The sequence below is a fragment of the Bos indicus genome, chromosome 9 (genome assembly GCF_029378745.1).
Source record: "Bos indicus isolate NIAB-ARS_2022 breed Sahiwal x Tharparkar chromosome 9, NIAB-ARS_B.indTharparkar_mat_pri_1.0, whole genome shotgun sequence".
Taxonomy (NCBI): domain Eukaryota; kingdom Metazoa; phylum Chordata; class Mammalia; order Artiodactyla; family Bovidae; genus Bos; species Bos indicus.
Genome location: NC_091768.1, coordinates 87,949,658 through 87,965,771, shown reverse-complemented (window position 1 = coordinate 87,965,771; position 16,114 = coordinate 87,949,658). Strand labels below are relative to the sequence as shown.

General features: G+C 43.1%; 1 protein-coding gene across 2 annotated transcripts in view; it reads right to left on the bottom strand.

The window, feature by feature from the left end:
* Positions 1 to 795: 795 nt before the first annotated feature.
* IYD (iodotyrosine deiodinase) overlaps positions 796 to 16,114 on the bottom strand; it is a 29,712-nt gene continuing 14,393 nt past the window's right edge. Inside the window, exons 2-5 of one of the 2 annotated variants that reach the window (XM_019967592.2) lie at positions 12,798 to 12,989; positions 9,628 to 9,787; positions 3,769 to 3,925; positions 796 to 1,251 (exon numbers count right to left, since the gene is read on the bottom strand). In XM_019967592.2, coding sequence (XP_019823151.2) covers positions 1,069 to 1,251; positions 3,769 to 3,925; positions 9,628 to 9,787; positions 12,798 to 12,989 — 692 coding nt within the window. In that variant the 3' untranslated portion in view covers positions 796 to 1,068. Of the gene's footprint in view, positions 1,252 to 3,768; positions 3,926 to 9,627; positions 9,788 to 12,797; positions 12,990 to 16,114 lie in introns of those variants that run through there. The other variant, XM_070796367.1, reaches the window with a different exon arrangement.

Sequence of the window (16,114 nt, the reverse complement as noted above, 5' to 3'; positions counted from 1 at the left end):
CAGCAGGTCCCTTCCCTATTGCTCTCTGGTCCCTTTTTACTACTGCAGAAGGGGAGTAGGCCTCTTCCCTACTCCTCTCAGCCCTTGAAGGACCAGCAGGTCCCTTCCCTACTGCTCTCTGGTCCCGTCTTACTACTGCTGAAGGGAAGTAGCCCCCTTACATACTGTTCTTGGCAAAAGAAGGAGTGGCAGGTCCTTCCTTATGACTCTTTGGTCCCTTCTTACTGGGGCTAAAGGGAAGTAGGTAATTTCCCTACTGTTCTCAGCCATGAAGGATCAGCAGGTCCCTTCTGAACTGCTCTCTAGTCCCTTCTTACTACTGCTGAAGGGAAGTAGGCCCCTTCCCTGCTGCTCTCGGCCCTTGAAAGACCAGCAGGTCCCTTCCTTATTGCTCTCTGGTCCCTTTTTACAGAAAGCATGGGGTGGAAAGCCATTTGGTCAGTCTAAATTTAAATTCAGAAATCATCACATAGCTGAATTCTTGGGGCTGGGGTCGCTAAGAGTCAGACACGACTGAGCGACTTCACTTTCACTTTTCACTTTCATGCATTGGAGGAGGAAATGGCAACCCACTCCAGTGTTCTTGCCTGGAGAATCCCAGGGACAGCGGGGCCTGGTGGGCTGCCGTCTATGGGGTCGCACAGAATCAGACACAACTGAAGTGACTTAGCAACAGCAGCAGCAGCAGCACACTAAATTTTCTGATAACTCTTTCCTCTATGAATTTTTAAAGAGTTAAAAAAAATCCCCCATGATTTTTCTGGAACAATTTAGAAAAACATAAAAACCAGGGCATATTCTTAATAAATATTTAATGCATTTCCAAAGTGGATAAGAAATGGAAAGGAACATACCTGTTTGTCCCTTATTCTGTATGTTCAGCTAATCTCACTAGTGGAACCAGGCCTTCTCAGACTCAAAGTGCTGGAGAAAGTGGGAAGGTTTCTCGACACACAGAGTGGCCACCCCTGCAGAGTGGAGTGCCAGGGAGATGGGACACCCAGGGAAAGAGGAACCGGAGAGGGGAGCAGGGCATCACCTTCCAGCATCTGCCTGCCTGTGTCCTTCCTACACAGTCACCATGATCTGATCCAGAGTTTTCCGTGTGAGGTTGGGCACCATGGCGTCTTCACTGGGGTACCCCACAGGGAGCAGCATCAGGAGCTTTTCATTGGTGGGGCGGTTCAGAAGCACTCTCAGACGGGGGCCACAGTTGAGAGGCGTGGTGGTGACAGTCACCAGTCCAGCATTCTACAACAGGAGAGAAAAAGAAAATACACTTTAAAGTCAGCAGGCAAAACCCCAGCTCTGCTTGTAGCATGGGCACGTTCTAGTCCCTGTAACACTGTTTCTCCCATAGTTGGACAGAAAAGAAGCTACCAACGTGGGCAATGATGTCTTGAATCTTTCCTACCCTCCTCGACCTCCCCAGACCCCATCTCCGAACCAAACAGTGTGAAGCTTCTCAGAGAAGAAAGTACCAGTCTTATTTTTCACTGGTGCTTAAAAAATGGGAATGGTTGTTTCATGGAAAGAAATTTGAGGTATTTAATCATACCAAGACAGCATATTATAAGTCAGCATACCTAGACAGCGTATTAAAAAGCAGAGGCATTACTTTGCCAACAAAGATCTGTCTAGTCAAAGCTCTATTTTTTCCAGTAGTCATATATGGATGTGAGAGTTGAAGTATAAAGAAAGCTGAGCACCGAAGAATTGATGCTTTTGAACTGTGGTGTTGGAGAAGACTCTTGAGAGTCCCTTGGACTGCAGGGAGATCCAATCAGTCCATCCTAAAGGAAATCAGTCCTAAATATTCAATGGAAGGACTGATGTTGAAGCTGAAATTTCAATACTTTGGCCACCTGATGTGAAGAGCTGACTCATTTGAAAAGACCCTAATGTTGGGAAAGATTAAAGGCGGGAGGAAAAGCGGACAACAAAGAATGAGATGATTGGATGGCATCACCGATGTGATGGACATGAGTTTGAGTAAGCTCTGGAAGTTGGTGATGGACAGGGAAGCCTGGCGTGCTGCAGTCCATGGGGTCGCAAAGAGTAGGACATGACTGAGCAGTGACTGAACTGACTCATACCAAAAAAATGGAATAACAGAAGGCACTTCCTGTGATTATACAACCAACCAGTGGAAGCAGAGCATCACCCCAGCTGAGAATACTTGGCATCCAGTGATGGAGGACCCAGTAGCCAAGAAGTACATTAAGGGGTCAAGGAAATATTCCACCAGTCTCTGCCCAGTCCCCTTAAATAATAAACATTCAATAAAAATCGTGTAGTTTCAAGACACTTTTCCAGTTGGCTCTCTCTATCCTCCCCCTGATTTTCCCGATAGATGGTCAACGGTAAGCCTGGGCCAGAAGGATGTTCTGGAACTGTCTTTGGGAATCAAGCATACCTACAGTATCTAAGCAATCTGTCCAGACAGGGGCTCCTGGAAGATTCTTTCCTCTCACACAAGTCTACAAATCACAAAACCCACACAAAACCTACACTCAATTACTCTTTAAAGAACGCTAAAGGAGAACCCGGGTCTCCTGCATTGCAGGCAGACGCTTTACCACCTGAGCCACCAGGGAAGCCCTTTAAAGAACGCTAGAGGGCAGCAAACTCCACGGTAAAGTGGAGAAGTTTGCCTAGTCAAACGCGCAGACGTTGCGCTTGAAGCCAGCACTAGGGGAAACCGCTTTAGCGGCGGTGCCCTGCAGTTTGACCCTCGTGGCCTTTGTACAGCACCTCCTTTACTTATCTGTTTCAGAATCAGAAAGGAGACCGGACGCCACCTACTTTGTAACCATTTTTCAAGTCATCTAAAGTGTTTTTTATGGGTTTTTTTTCCCAATGTTTTATTTTTTATGTTTTTTCCCTCTTTTATGCCACAGTGACTATTTTGCAGGTTTTCAGCAAGCAAGGTTTTCCTTTGAGATAATGAAGAAGAACATAGGTTTTTGCAATTGACTGTCCCTTGATCCCTTGAAGGTTGGCTCATTCGTTCTTCTAATACTGTTTGCTTTGTTTATTTCGCTTGTTGACCATCGCTCTCCACCCCTTCCCAGGACCACAGTCCCCACTAGAGTATACAGTTCACACAGGGATGCAACTGTTCCTGGTGCCTCCTGGAATCTGCCACATAAAAGGAGCTCAGAAAATATCTGGTATATGAATGACTTGAATCTTGTGAAATCCTGCTCTACTTCATGCTTAGTGTTACTGTAGCTACTGTATAGATGGATTTTTTTTAAGCACATGAACATATTTCTTTTTTTTTTTTTTTTCGTCATGGACATGTTTCTAATGCAATATGCAAATAACTTCTCAGGGTAGGAGCTCTGTAATAGAGTCCCCCTTATGGCTTTTTAATCATCTCACTGGCTCAGACAACAGTGAACACAGCTGAGAAGCCAGGCCCTGCAACTTTCAGATTCCAAAGCTCCTCATGTGTGTTCACCAAAACCCTTAAAGTTTCATGTCCTTACAGAAGAAGGCAAACACAATGACCATTTTGTTGACCCTTAACTGATATTATAAGTAAACTTCCAGGAAGGATTCCGGATTGTTTGAACCATCATCCTCACCAGCCTAGCTTTCCAGAGGTAGTTTATACATCAGAGTAACTTGCCTTAGGAATTCAACTTTAGATAGAACTCTACTAGTCCCTGAACTAGAAACTCAGCTGAAATTTGCAAATAAAACCGCAGTCGGCCCCATGGATCACGTCTCTCTCCTGGACAGAGAGGGAGGGCGGCAGACCTGTAGGGCAGCCAGGAGAATGCCACAAGAGATGGAGACACTGATCTCATTGTAGTAGTGAATCTTTTTCTTGCCATTTGCAGAAAATCCGTGGACTTGCTTGAAAATGAGAATCAAAACAGGGGCAGTGTCCAAGTACTCTTTAATCCAATTGGTCCTAAAGGCGAGAAAAAGATATTTAGAAGAATATTTTCTCTTAATGGTTTTTTTTGTTCCCCTTTTACCACCTTACTGACATGAAAAATAAAAACATTTACTCATCTTTTATGGTTAAATTGAAAAAGACCAGGATTATTCTTTTGTCATATTCATCATTTTCTAGCCAAAGTCAATAAACAGATATTCATAAAAATCATATGGCAAGACATGTGAAATGCTGAAAAGACACAAATATGGATCTTATAACCCAGAGGGTAATAAGTCACGTTTAGCAAAATAAAAACTTGGTAAATTTTATGAAAGAAAAATAAGCCAAATGCCTTAGGAGCTCAAAAATGAAATGCTAATTTTAAATAAGAAAGTTGTCAGAATGTATGCAAAATTTCTCTTGAAGAGGGATGCTGAAGACCAAGTGGAGAAAGGGCACTGGGGAGGGCACCCTAGTGAAGAGATGAGTGAAGGGCAGAGTCAGATGGAAAATCCTTGGCCGGCCAGGTATTTCAGAAGTCTGATAGGCTGGGGGATGCTGTGCGTGGTGGAGCATGTGTTGGAGGGCTGGCAGTTTTCATACAGATTTTACACAGGGCTTTGTTCAGAGGGGCATAAAAAGTTACCATGTTTCTGAGCAGAAGCAAAATGTGATCAAATCTGCTTCAGAAAGAGCCAGGTTGGTGAAGACCAGCTCTCCGGGGAGACCAGAGAGGAGATGATGGCCATGGCCCAGGAGAATCTGGGGAACTATGAAGGCTGGAGCTGACAGATATGATACAAGAGTGCAAAGGGAGAAGGAAAAGGTGACAGTGAGGTTGAAGCAAGTCTCCAGATGGTGATGCTCTTAGCCTAGTTATGGAGAAAAGGAAGGAAACCTTTGTGGGAGAGGGACATAACCCATGGGAGGTATAAATGCTGAGTTTCCATTTTTGTTTTCCAGCTAAGAGCATGTCTTTCATTATCCTGCCCATGCTACTGCTGCTGCTAAGTCGCTTCAGTCGTGTCCAACTCTGTGCCACCCCATAGATGGCAGCCCACCAGGCTCTGCCATCCCTGGGATTCTCCAGGCAAGAACGCTGGAGTGGGTTGCCATTTCCTTCTCCAATGCATGAAAGTGAAAAGTGAAAGTGAAGTCGCTCAGTCGTGTCCGACTTTTAGCCACCCCATGGACTGCAGCGCACCAGGCTCCTCCGTCTATGGGATTTTCCAGGCAGGAGTACTGGAGTGGGGTGCCATCGCCTTCTCTGTATCCTGCCCACACATTTTGACAAATGCTTCATTCTAGCACAGGTATTCAAAGGAAAGACCCCATACAATGCTATGTATTAGAATTTTCCCTTAGGGTATATAATGTCATCAATAAACAAGAGACAGTAATTGTTCATTTCATTTTTAACCTAGGAAGTACAATATTTCCTTGTTTAAAATACACTAAACTCACATGTATATTTTTCTATGGTTTCTTTTACCCTACTTACTTCTGTAGATTACTTGTTCAAAGCTACTTCACCATACCTCAGCCAGCTTACTCACATTTGACTAGGATCAGTTCTTTTCCTCTTCAGAAGGAGGGAGAATGTTAATAGTTTACCAGAACACTCTGGAGTCAACTAGCTTTGCCATGTTAGGTAAGCCTCTCTCTTTCTCACAGCTCATCTTCCTCATGTGTAAAATGTATTCACCTCAAAAGGTTTTGTGATGGTAAAATCAGTCCAAATAGATCAGGTGCTTAGAATAGTACCCAGGGCATGGTGCCATGCATGTGCTAGCTAGTGTTATTATCACAACTATATTTTATTTTACAGTGAATAATTCAAAACAATTTTAAAATATAAGGTGAAGAATAAGTAACTTACTAGTTTCGGAGGCAGGGTAGTAATTTTTTACAATTTTTGTACTTATTTGTCAGGGCATACATTGTTGGCTAGTATTTTGATTTATTCAATTTTACAGGAATGTATTATGACATTGTATTAGAACTAATACAGATTGAGACATGCTGAGGGCTGTTAAGAAAGGACAAGTAACACCTTCTGCCTGGGGCGGAGGGCCTCATGCCACCAGAGGAGAACAAAGCTTAACAGATAAGTTGGACCAGATTGTATATTAGAGGCTTTAATGACAGCTCTGAGTTTCAGAGCTGACCTAAATTGGATATCAGGAGGTGAGTGAGGTGAGTGTTCATTTGCAATGCAATTTAGCAAATATTTATTCAGTTACCTACTATGCATTAGCACTGTGCTAAGTGATACAAGGCTGGGCCCTGGAGTTTTTCTAAACATATCTGTGTGTACATATTGTCTGCAGAGAAAGTCTCTAATGCTCATTGGATTCTCATGAGTATCTTGGTGTACAACAGAGGTTTCTAAAATATGGACTAGAAAATGAGAAGAAAAGTAAGCCAGCAATTAAAGTACTGTGTGCTGTGCTTAGACACTCAGTCACGTCCGACTCTGTGACCCCATGGACTGTAGTCCACCAGGTTCCTCTGCCCATGAGGATTCTCCAGGCAAAAATGCTGAAGTGGGTTACCATGCCCTCCTCCAGGGAATCTTCTCAATCCAGGGATCAAGCCCAGGTCTCCCTGCATTGCAGGTGGATTCTTTACCAGCTGAGCCACCAAGGAAGCCTAAGAATACTGGAATGGGTAGCCTATCCCTTCTCCAGGGGATCTTCCCAACCCAGGAATCAAACCAGGGTTTCCTGCATTGCAGGCGGATTCTTTACCAGCTGAGCTACTAGGGAAGCCCAAAATCCTGTGTGGTAATGGCTATTTCAGATGCATGGAAGGTGTGTATTAAGTCCTTTGCGCATAGAGTCAAGAGAGCAGCCGATTCTGCCTTCACTGGGGAGAGATGGGACTGGCAGTGTGTTGTAGGTACTACACACACAGAGCAAAACGTCTCTCTAAGAGGGACGGGCTCAACTGGACTTTCCCTGTCTATGTTTTCTCATGAATGTGCCATAAGATTTATGTATTTATTATTAATACCCTGCACTTATTCCAGAACACAACCGTAAGTTACAATGCCAATAGACATCCATTTTGATAGGGTTTAAATAATATCTCAGGGGAAAAAAAAGTGTCCTCTGAGGCCAAAGAAATGAAAAGAGCAGGACTGAGAGGCCCGCCTTCTCATCACCCAGCCTTGTCTACCAGAGGAGAAACCGCTTTGCCCCGCAAGATGGCCAGCCCAGTGCCTTTCCCCAGGCTTCTGTCACACTGGGTGTTGGATGGCTGGTGCCGGAAGTGGCCACAAAAGGCCCACAGATGACGGCCTGGGGCATAAGAACCTCTACCTTCTACATGCCAAGGACTAGAGTTGGCACCCCACCCCTCCTCATGCTCAACCTGAGAAGAGTTCAGAGGGGAAACGAACTGCCTGTGAGGAGTGCAGTGTTTGTAAAGGGGACCCTGCGACCGGTGTTCTAAATGACAAGGCTGAGAGGGGCTTCCTCTGTGGCTCAGCTGGTAAAGTACATGTCTTCAATGTGGGAGACCTGGGTTCAATCCCTGGGTTGGGAAGATCCCCTGGAGAAGGGAAAGGCTACCCACTCCAGTATTCTGGTCTGGAGAATTCCATGGATTGTATAGTCCATGGGATCACAAAGAGTCGGACACAACTGAGCGACTTTCACTTTCACTTTCTCTGCAACAAGCGAAGCCATGTGCCTCAACTAGAGAAAGCTCATGTGCTGCAACAAAGACCCAGTGCAGCTGGAAAGATAAAAAACAAACTAAAAAATTTTTTTCAATTAAAAAATAAAATAACAAGGCCTAGTCTGAAAAAAATGGAGTGTTTTTAACTATGAAAATGACTGAGAAATTACTGAATTCATCCTAGATATAATGTAGGGTGACTGGTCCTCAACAGGGAAAATGGGCTCAACAAGGCATAGTTAGTTGCAGGTTCTAGGAAAAAATGAAACTTTACATGTGTCTGCTCTAATACATTGAAGCCTCATGGTAAAGCCAGTTACACTGAATTCCAATCCCCCCTGGAGTTAAGAAAGCCCGCAAAGTTACTAATGCCTAATGGATATTAAACCTGCACTAAATTTGTACTTTTATTGAGCATGTATTAAAACTAAAGTCTGCTCAGATGTGATCATTATAGCAAGATGTCATTTACTTCATACAAGATCCTGAGGATTTCACAGTCTTATGTTCCAGATAGTAGAAAAGTACATCCTCAAAGTTTTGTTTTCCAATAATTATTTGGGTCAGAGCCTGTTTGTTTACCAGACTTACTATGTGTCATCACCATTCTGCATGCTTAAAACACATCCAAATTTCATAATGAAATAGATACTAGACTTATTCCCATTTTGCAGATGAGGAAACCAAGGCACTGAGAAGTTAATAAATAGTAGATCTCGTATTTGAACTCAAGCACTCTGGCTTCTAAGGCCCTACTCTTAGCCTCTATCTTATTTAATCCTGATACCAAGTTTTTAACATTATTTGGGGTGAAAAAAATAGAAGCTTAATGTGATGGTTAAGTTAAGGTGCCAACTTGACTGGGACACAAGGAACCCAGATAGTTGGTTAAGCATTATTCTGGGTGTGTCAAAAGGATGTTTCTGGATGAGATTAACATGTGAATTGGCAGACTGAGTAAAGCCAATTAACCTTCCTAATGTGGGTGGCCTGGTCGAATCTGTTGAAGCCCTGAGTAGAAAAAACACAGGTGGAGTAAGGGATAATTTTCTCCTTCTGCCTGTCTTTGAGGACATCAGTCTTCTCCTGTCCTTGGACTCGGACTGGAACATACACCATCAGTTCCCCTGATTCCCAGGCCTTTGGACTCAAACTAGAACAGCAGCATCAGCTCTGCTGGGCCTCCCACTTGCTGAGTGCAGGTCTTGGTATTTCTCAGCCTTCTTAATCACTTAAGCCAGTTATAGTAAGTTGGCTCAAGTAATTATGAGCCAATTATAAATAATAAATAGTCTATTATAATAAATAAGGTGCTAAAATGTGCTTAGTCTCTCAGTCGTGTCCAACTCTTTGTAACCTCATGGACTGTAGTCTGCCAGGCTCCTCTGTCCATGGGGATTCTCTAGGCAAGAATACTGGAGTGGGTTCCCATGCCCTCCTCCAGGGGATCTTCCCAACCCAGGGATCAAACCTAGGTTTCCTACCTTGGAGATGGATTCTTTACCAGCTGAGCCACCAGGGAAACCCAAGAACACTGGAGTGGGTAGTCCATCCCTTCTCCAAGGGAACTTCCTGACCCAGGAATTGAACCAGGGTCTCCTGCATTGCAGATGGATTCTTTACCAGCTGAGCTACCAGGGAAGCTCTATAATAGTAATATTATCTATTATATATATTAATATAATAAATCTCTTTCTCTCTGTGTTTCTATTTCTCTCTGTCTTTGTCTCTCTCTCTCCATTGATTCTGTTTCTCTGGAGAACCCAGACTCATGCATTTAGAGACTGAAAGCAAACGCCCAAGGTCTTGCACTTGGAAAAACCAGAGCTGAGACATGAACTGAGATGCGATCCCAGCTGGCATCTCTAACACCTAGCCAATATGTGTGCTCAAAGCAACACAGACATGAGGCCTGACTGCACTTCCATTATTTCTCCCACAGTTAAAATGAAACTTTTTAACACCTAAAACAAACCAGGAAATTGAATCTTAGTTATCTCATTTTAAGAAGCCAAACCAAACATGCCTGATGCTCCCCACTTTTGTACCTGAATTTCTTCAGGTCTGTGACCCATCGAGGTCCCATCCTCTTCAGGTAGTTTATTTCCTCTTCCTCCTCAATGATCTCCCGAATCTTATGCTTCATGTCTGGGTCCTTCACAACCACAAATGTCCAGGGCTCTGTGTGGGCCCCACTTGGGGCTGTTCCTATCGCACATTCAATTAACATCAGAAATTAAAACTGCAGGGAAATGTGAGACTGTCAGCTAAGAATTCCTATAACTCATATTTGCTCAAGATAATGTTAGATCACCTAGTACACAAAGTCCCCAGCGGTAGCCTCTGGGGTCTTACTGACATCCTGTTTTGTTCCACCTCACTGTCAGGGTCTTTGAACCAACTAACTGAGATCAAGGCCAGTAGTTCCTGGGCCATGAGAGTTTATCACTGCTTCTCTAATTATGTGGGAGAAGACATAACTTGAAAACTGCACTGTGACCAGTAAGGAAACTCAGAGGGGAAGCTCTGTCAGTCAAAATCCCCCAAAATCCATTATTTGTTTTGGTAAATATTTGTTTTGGTATTCTTGAAAAAGTGTCAAGTCGTGAAGGTTATTGGAACTCGAAAAATGTAAATGGTAAAAAGCATTTAAAATTTTTAAATGGTAAAAAGCACTCTCCAGGGCTTCCCTGGTGGCTCAGTGGATAAGAATCCTCCTGGCATTGCAGAGGACATGGGTTTGATCCCTGATCCAGGAAGATCCCACATATGAAGAAGCAACTAAACCCATGTGCCACAACTATTGAGCCTGTGCTCAAGAGCCCAGGAACCGCAACAACTGAGCACATTTGCCACAAGTACTGGAGCCCCTGTGCCTGGAGCCTGTGCGCCACAAGAGAAGCCACTCAACAAGAAGGCTGGGCATCACAACTAGAGAAAAGCACACACAGCAACGAAGACCCAGCACAGACACTAAATCAATTAACAGATTTTTAAAAGAGCACTCTCCGAAAGGCAACTGAACTATAAATCGTTTAGTGCCTATATCACAGTTCTGAGGATGGCAGTGTGGGGTTGTGGTCCTGTGTGGATACATGAGAACTTCTTGGCCCAGGGCGCTCAGACATACAACAGTGTGTCTTTCAGCTCTCACAGGCTTTGGGAAACCTCAGACCACACTTGGATCAGTCCCGCTATCCCTGACAAAGCTTCACACTGCATCGTGGACTCAAGGAGCTTCAGTTCTCCTTAAGATTTCAGCTAAGGAGCGAGCCAGGTTCTGGTCTGGATGTCACCACTCTCTCCTAGAAATCGCTCACTGTTTCTAGAAGCAGACCACAGTGTGGGATATTTCAGAAGTATTTTTTTTTCTTCCTAGTGAGTAATTCAATGGCATAAACTCTATAGAAGGGGTCTCAAGCTTGCCAGCCTTCATGAGTTCACCATCCACCAGTCCCTGTGGTAGAGAGGGCATACTGAATTGTAAAATGCAAGTCAAATCAAAATAAAGCCCAAATTTCTGAACAGAGAGATTCCAGTTCACTTTGTACATGTTGTCTGTTCACTAAATATTGGTGCCATTGAACACAAGAAATAAATTGCCCCCTAATGTTTTAAACTATGCCAAATTTCTTTGAATGTCATGTGCACACATATTTAAATACAGATAAACACACAGAAGATATTTAGTAACCTCTATTAGTTAGATAAAGGACTCACCAATTTAGTTCATTTGTGTTCTTAACTGAAATAAAATGTTTTATTCTTTCTTCCTTTTAATTCGGGCAATGGATTTATAATAGTCATGCAATAATTTCTGAAAATTAACTTAAATGTGATTTTGTATAAGAATAAGAACCCAATCAGAGGAGGCTCTCAAATAGGGGCCTTTCTATCTCCTTCCTCTTGTCTGTAATTCTCATCTCTTCTTCTAAGGAGATATTTATTACTTTACATTAAAAATGGGTTTACCTTGCCTCGATTTACTTTGTGAATTCACATGAAGTTTGCTAGTTCATTGGAACAGAGCATCATGGTGTGTAATACAAGAAATTTAGTCCCCAAAAGAGAAATATATAAATGTGAGTGTGTGTCTGTATGAGTGTGTGTCTGTGTGTATGCGCACTCATGCATGTATGCATGTGTTTTAAGGGGAGGGGAAAGTAAGAGGATGTTTTTTCTCTTGCAAGGTGTAATAATATGTTCAGAAATTTTCATTTTTCATAAAAGTTTATAATGTTGAATAATTTTAGACGTTTTGAACTGTTGTCACATCTGCTCCCAAGAAGTCTGTAATAGTTAAAAGTTTGTAGAAAATGGAAGTCGTTATGTCCCCAGCAGTCAGTCAACATCTGGGTAAGACTGTGACCAAGAAGGACCCTAGGATGGGCTTTTCCCATATCCTCTGCTTTAGCTCCTCTTGAAGTACCTGGATAACAGTATCTGATGCACATTTCCAGAGTTGTTTTTTTTTTCCCCCGACATCACTTAATTTTTTTAAGTTTATTTTTTAATTGAAGGATAATGCTTTACAGACTTTTGTTGTTTTCTGTCAAAACATCAGCATGAATCCGCCATAGATATACATATGTCCCCTCCCTCCTGAACCTCCCTCCATCTCCGTCCCCATCGCACCCGTCCCCATCGCACCCGTCTAGGTTGATACAGAGCCCCCGTTTGAGTTCCCTGAGGCATAGAGCAAATTCCCCTTGGCTATGTATTTTACATATGGTAATGTAAGTTTCCTTGTTACTCTCTGATGTGAAACCCCCCACCAAATGGAAGATGTTAACTATTTGACCCCATGAGCTCATAGTCCCAGGCTTCCTGGAGCCTAATGTCTGATGAAGTTAACTCCTATGACACCACCCTGCGACCTCACCATCAGCCAGTCAGAGACTTGTACCTAAGCGGATCACATACCCTGCGACTGCTCTCCCTCACCTGCTGTTTAAAAATGCTTTGAACTCAGGGGGCTTTTAGGGAATGAACCACCCCTCTCCTTGCATAGCTCTTCAATAAACCCTTCTGTGCTCCAAACTCCTACATGTTGGTGTGTTTGGCCTCACTGTGCATTGGGCATAGCAACTTGCACTAACAAGACTTGGCAGGTAAACCTATCACTCCAGGCTTTATCTGCTGTGTTTGAACTTCAACATTGCTCTCTTACTGTCACTTGCCGTGGGCATTCCCAAAGACCCACTGCGCATATACAGACCTGCTGCTTTGATGACGTTGTCAATGACCTCCATTGGGACTTGCTCGTTACTTATGAATCTAACAGACCGTCTCTTATTGAGAAGTTCATAAAACTCCTGGGATCTCTTAACCATTTCCTTCTCTGGGTATCGACTGTGGGAGAATGGGATGTGTTCCACCTCTTCCTCTGACTCTTGCCATTCATCAGCCTCTGCAAATAGGAACAAGACAGCAAATTAAATGATCTCTTGGTTTTGAAAGGGAATGCCCCCTCCCCGGCCCCATAAGCCTCATTAGCATAAGAATTCTTTTGCATTGACTATTTTTAGGAAACAACAGACACAGGAGAAACTCTGAAAACCAGAGTAGAAGTCACCCTTTGGTAAGCGGACGTTTACATTTATAAAGGAATTCTCCATTTGGAAGTATCTTCCTCTCTGCACCAGGAAGAGAGGGATGATTCTAAATCACAATAAACTCTTGTCAATAGAGAAGGTGTGGCCGTAAATCTCTGTAACAACTTTACCCTTATTTACTCTGCTTTTTCTGATAACCTCCCATAACTGACTCTGCTGAGCCCCCAACACCTTTCTTTTGTCTTTATCTGGAAATGATATTTAAGGTGGTGGCTGGGGCCATTTCCCTGGCAGCTCAGCTGGTAAAGAATCTGCCTGCAATGTAGGAGACCTGTGTTTGATTACTGGCTCGGAAAGATTACCTGGAGAAGGGAAGGGCAACATTCTTCAGTATTCTTGCCTGGAGAATTCCACGGACAGAGGAGCCTAGCAGGCTACAATCCATGGGGTCACAAAGAGTTGGACATGACTGAGCGACTTTCACTTTCTTTCTAGAGCCATTTCAAGGGGGTTACTCAGTTTTCCTGGGTCTCTCCCATGTACACAAGAAATATACATATTGTTAAATTTCTGTTTGTTTTTCTCTTGTTAACCTGTATTTATTACTAAGAAGAGATGTCTCAGCCAAAAACCTAGAAGAATAGAGGGAAAATTCTTTTTCCTCCTTTAGAGTCACAAGGTGACCACTAGAGAAAGGGAAATCAAGTTCGCAAAAATATCTAAAGGATATGAGCTCAAAAACATCATAAAAAAATGAAAAGGGTCTGAGAATCCTGAACTCTGATCTTGACTGTCCTTCAAACCCCAGACTGGTTACAAATCAAGAAAAAGAAAATTTTTGCTTCCCCAAAGATGAGAAATATAAATTTCTGTTAATGGTGAACTAGCTTATTGAAGCTATCTCCCACCAGCTGAAAATCACTAAAGTGAAAGTGAAGTCGCTCAGTCATGTCCCACTCTTTGCGACCCTATGGACTATAGCCTACCAGGCTTCTCCATCCATGGGATTTTCCAGGCAAGAATACTGGCGTGGGTTGCCATTTCCTTCTCCCAGAGATCTTCCCAACCCAGGGATTGAACCCGAGTCTCCCACATTGTAGGCAGACACTTTACCGTCTGAGCCACCAGGGAAGTCCAAAGTGTTAGTCCCTCAGCCGTGTCCGACCCTTTTGTGACCTTATCAACTGTAGCCCACCAGGCTATCTGTTCATGGAGTTCTCCAGGCATGAATACTGGAGTGGGTAGCCATTTCCTTCTCCAGGGAATCTTCCTGGCCCAGGGATCAAACCTGGGTCTCCTGCATTGCAGGCAGTTTCTTTACCATCTGAGCCACTAGGAATCATCGAAAATCACTAAGATCTTGAAAAAAAAGTATTACTTTAAAACCTATCATAAAATCATTAAATTGCTAACAGCATAGTAAGACATCCCCAGGCCAAAACTTAAGGGAAATTAGGAACCTGAGAAGGTAAATAAGTGCAAAAGCTACATTTGCCCTGTTAGTATCTGCCAATCCCTATATATTTACATGTTTATTTTTATATTTTCAGAGATCAAGAGAGACAGAAATCAAAGCCCAGACCCATATACAATGGGAAGTCTGACAAGCATGGACCCCAAGACTACATCCTTAGAAAAAGTAAGAAATGTAAATAAGTCAGCCCCCAAGGGGTTACAGCATTTTTGTGAGTCATGCCTCAAACCTGAACTTGGAACAATGTGGTCCTGCCTGAAAATAGCGCCATCACCCAACAGAAGCAAATGCCAACATACAGATAATTTTAAGTGCAATAGTCAGCAACCCATCAAAGACAACCAGACATACACAAAACCAAAACACCTTGAACAAAATATAGCAGAGCAGATTTTTAAAAATAGAATCAGACACCTGAAGTCTCCAAATATGGAATCGTCAGACTCAAAAGATAGAAAAACTTTGATGGCTAGGTTTAGAGGGAAAAAAAAAGACAAGCATTTATAAATCTGTAGAGTACAGGAAAAAATGAAAAGTTACATGGAAAATAGTCTAAGATAGAGATTAGAACTGAAAAATAAAACAATAGAACTAAGAACTTGGTGGATGAGTTTAACAGCAGGTTAGACATACCTAAAGAAAGAGTTAATGAACTGAAGATAACTTAGAAAAAATATCTTGAACAGAACAAGGAAAGACCAAAAGATGGAAAACATAAAAGAAAGATCAAGAAAAATAAAGCAGAATGAGAATGTCTATTATATGTCTTATGATAGTCTCAGCAGGAAATGGGAAAGAGGATGTGGCAGAGGCCCTATTTGAAGGAGACTATTTGTTAAAAGGGCTTCCAGGGTGGCTCAGCAGAAAAAAAGCCACCTGCAGTGCAGGAGACACAAGAGACTCAGGTTCAGTCCTTGGGTGTGGAAGATCCTCTGGAGGAGGGCATGGCAACCCACTCGTGTTCTGGCCTGGAGAATCCCATGGACAGATGCATGCATCTGATTAAAAAAAAAAATGATGAAAAATGCCAAATCTACAGATTCGAGAGGCCCAGTCAATCCCAGGTAGTAAAAGAGAAGGAAATGGCAACCCACTCCAGTGTTCTTGCCTGGAGAATCCGAGGGACAGAGGAGCCTGGTGGGCTGCCATCTATGGGATCTCACAGAGCTGGACATGACTGAAGCGACTTAGCAGCAGCAGCAGTAAAAAAGAAAAGAAGCCCACATCTTTTATAATCAAGTATAAAATCTCAAAATCAGCCAGAGGGAAAAAAAAGATTCCTTTAGGAAGAGGCCCAGATGGCTTCATAAGGGAGTTAGTTCTATCAAACACTCAAAGAACATGCATGCGTGCATGCATACTGAGTCCCTTCAGTCGTGTCCAACTCTCCAGGCGCCTCTGTCCATGGGATTCTGCAGACAAGACTACTGGAGTGGGTTGCCATGCTGTCCTCCAGGAGATCTTTCCAACCCAGGGATCGAACCCTTGTCTCTTATGTCTCCTGCA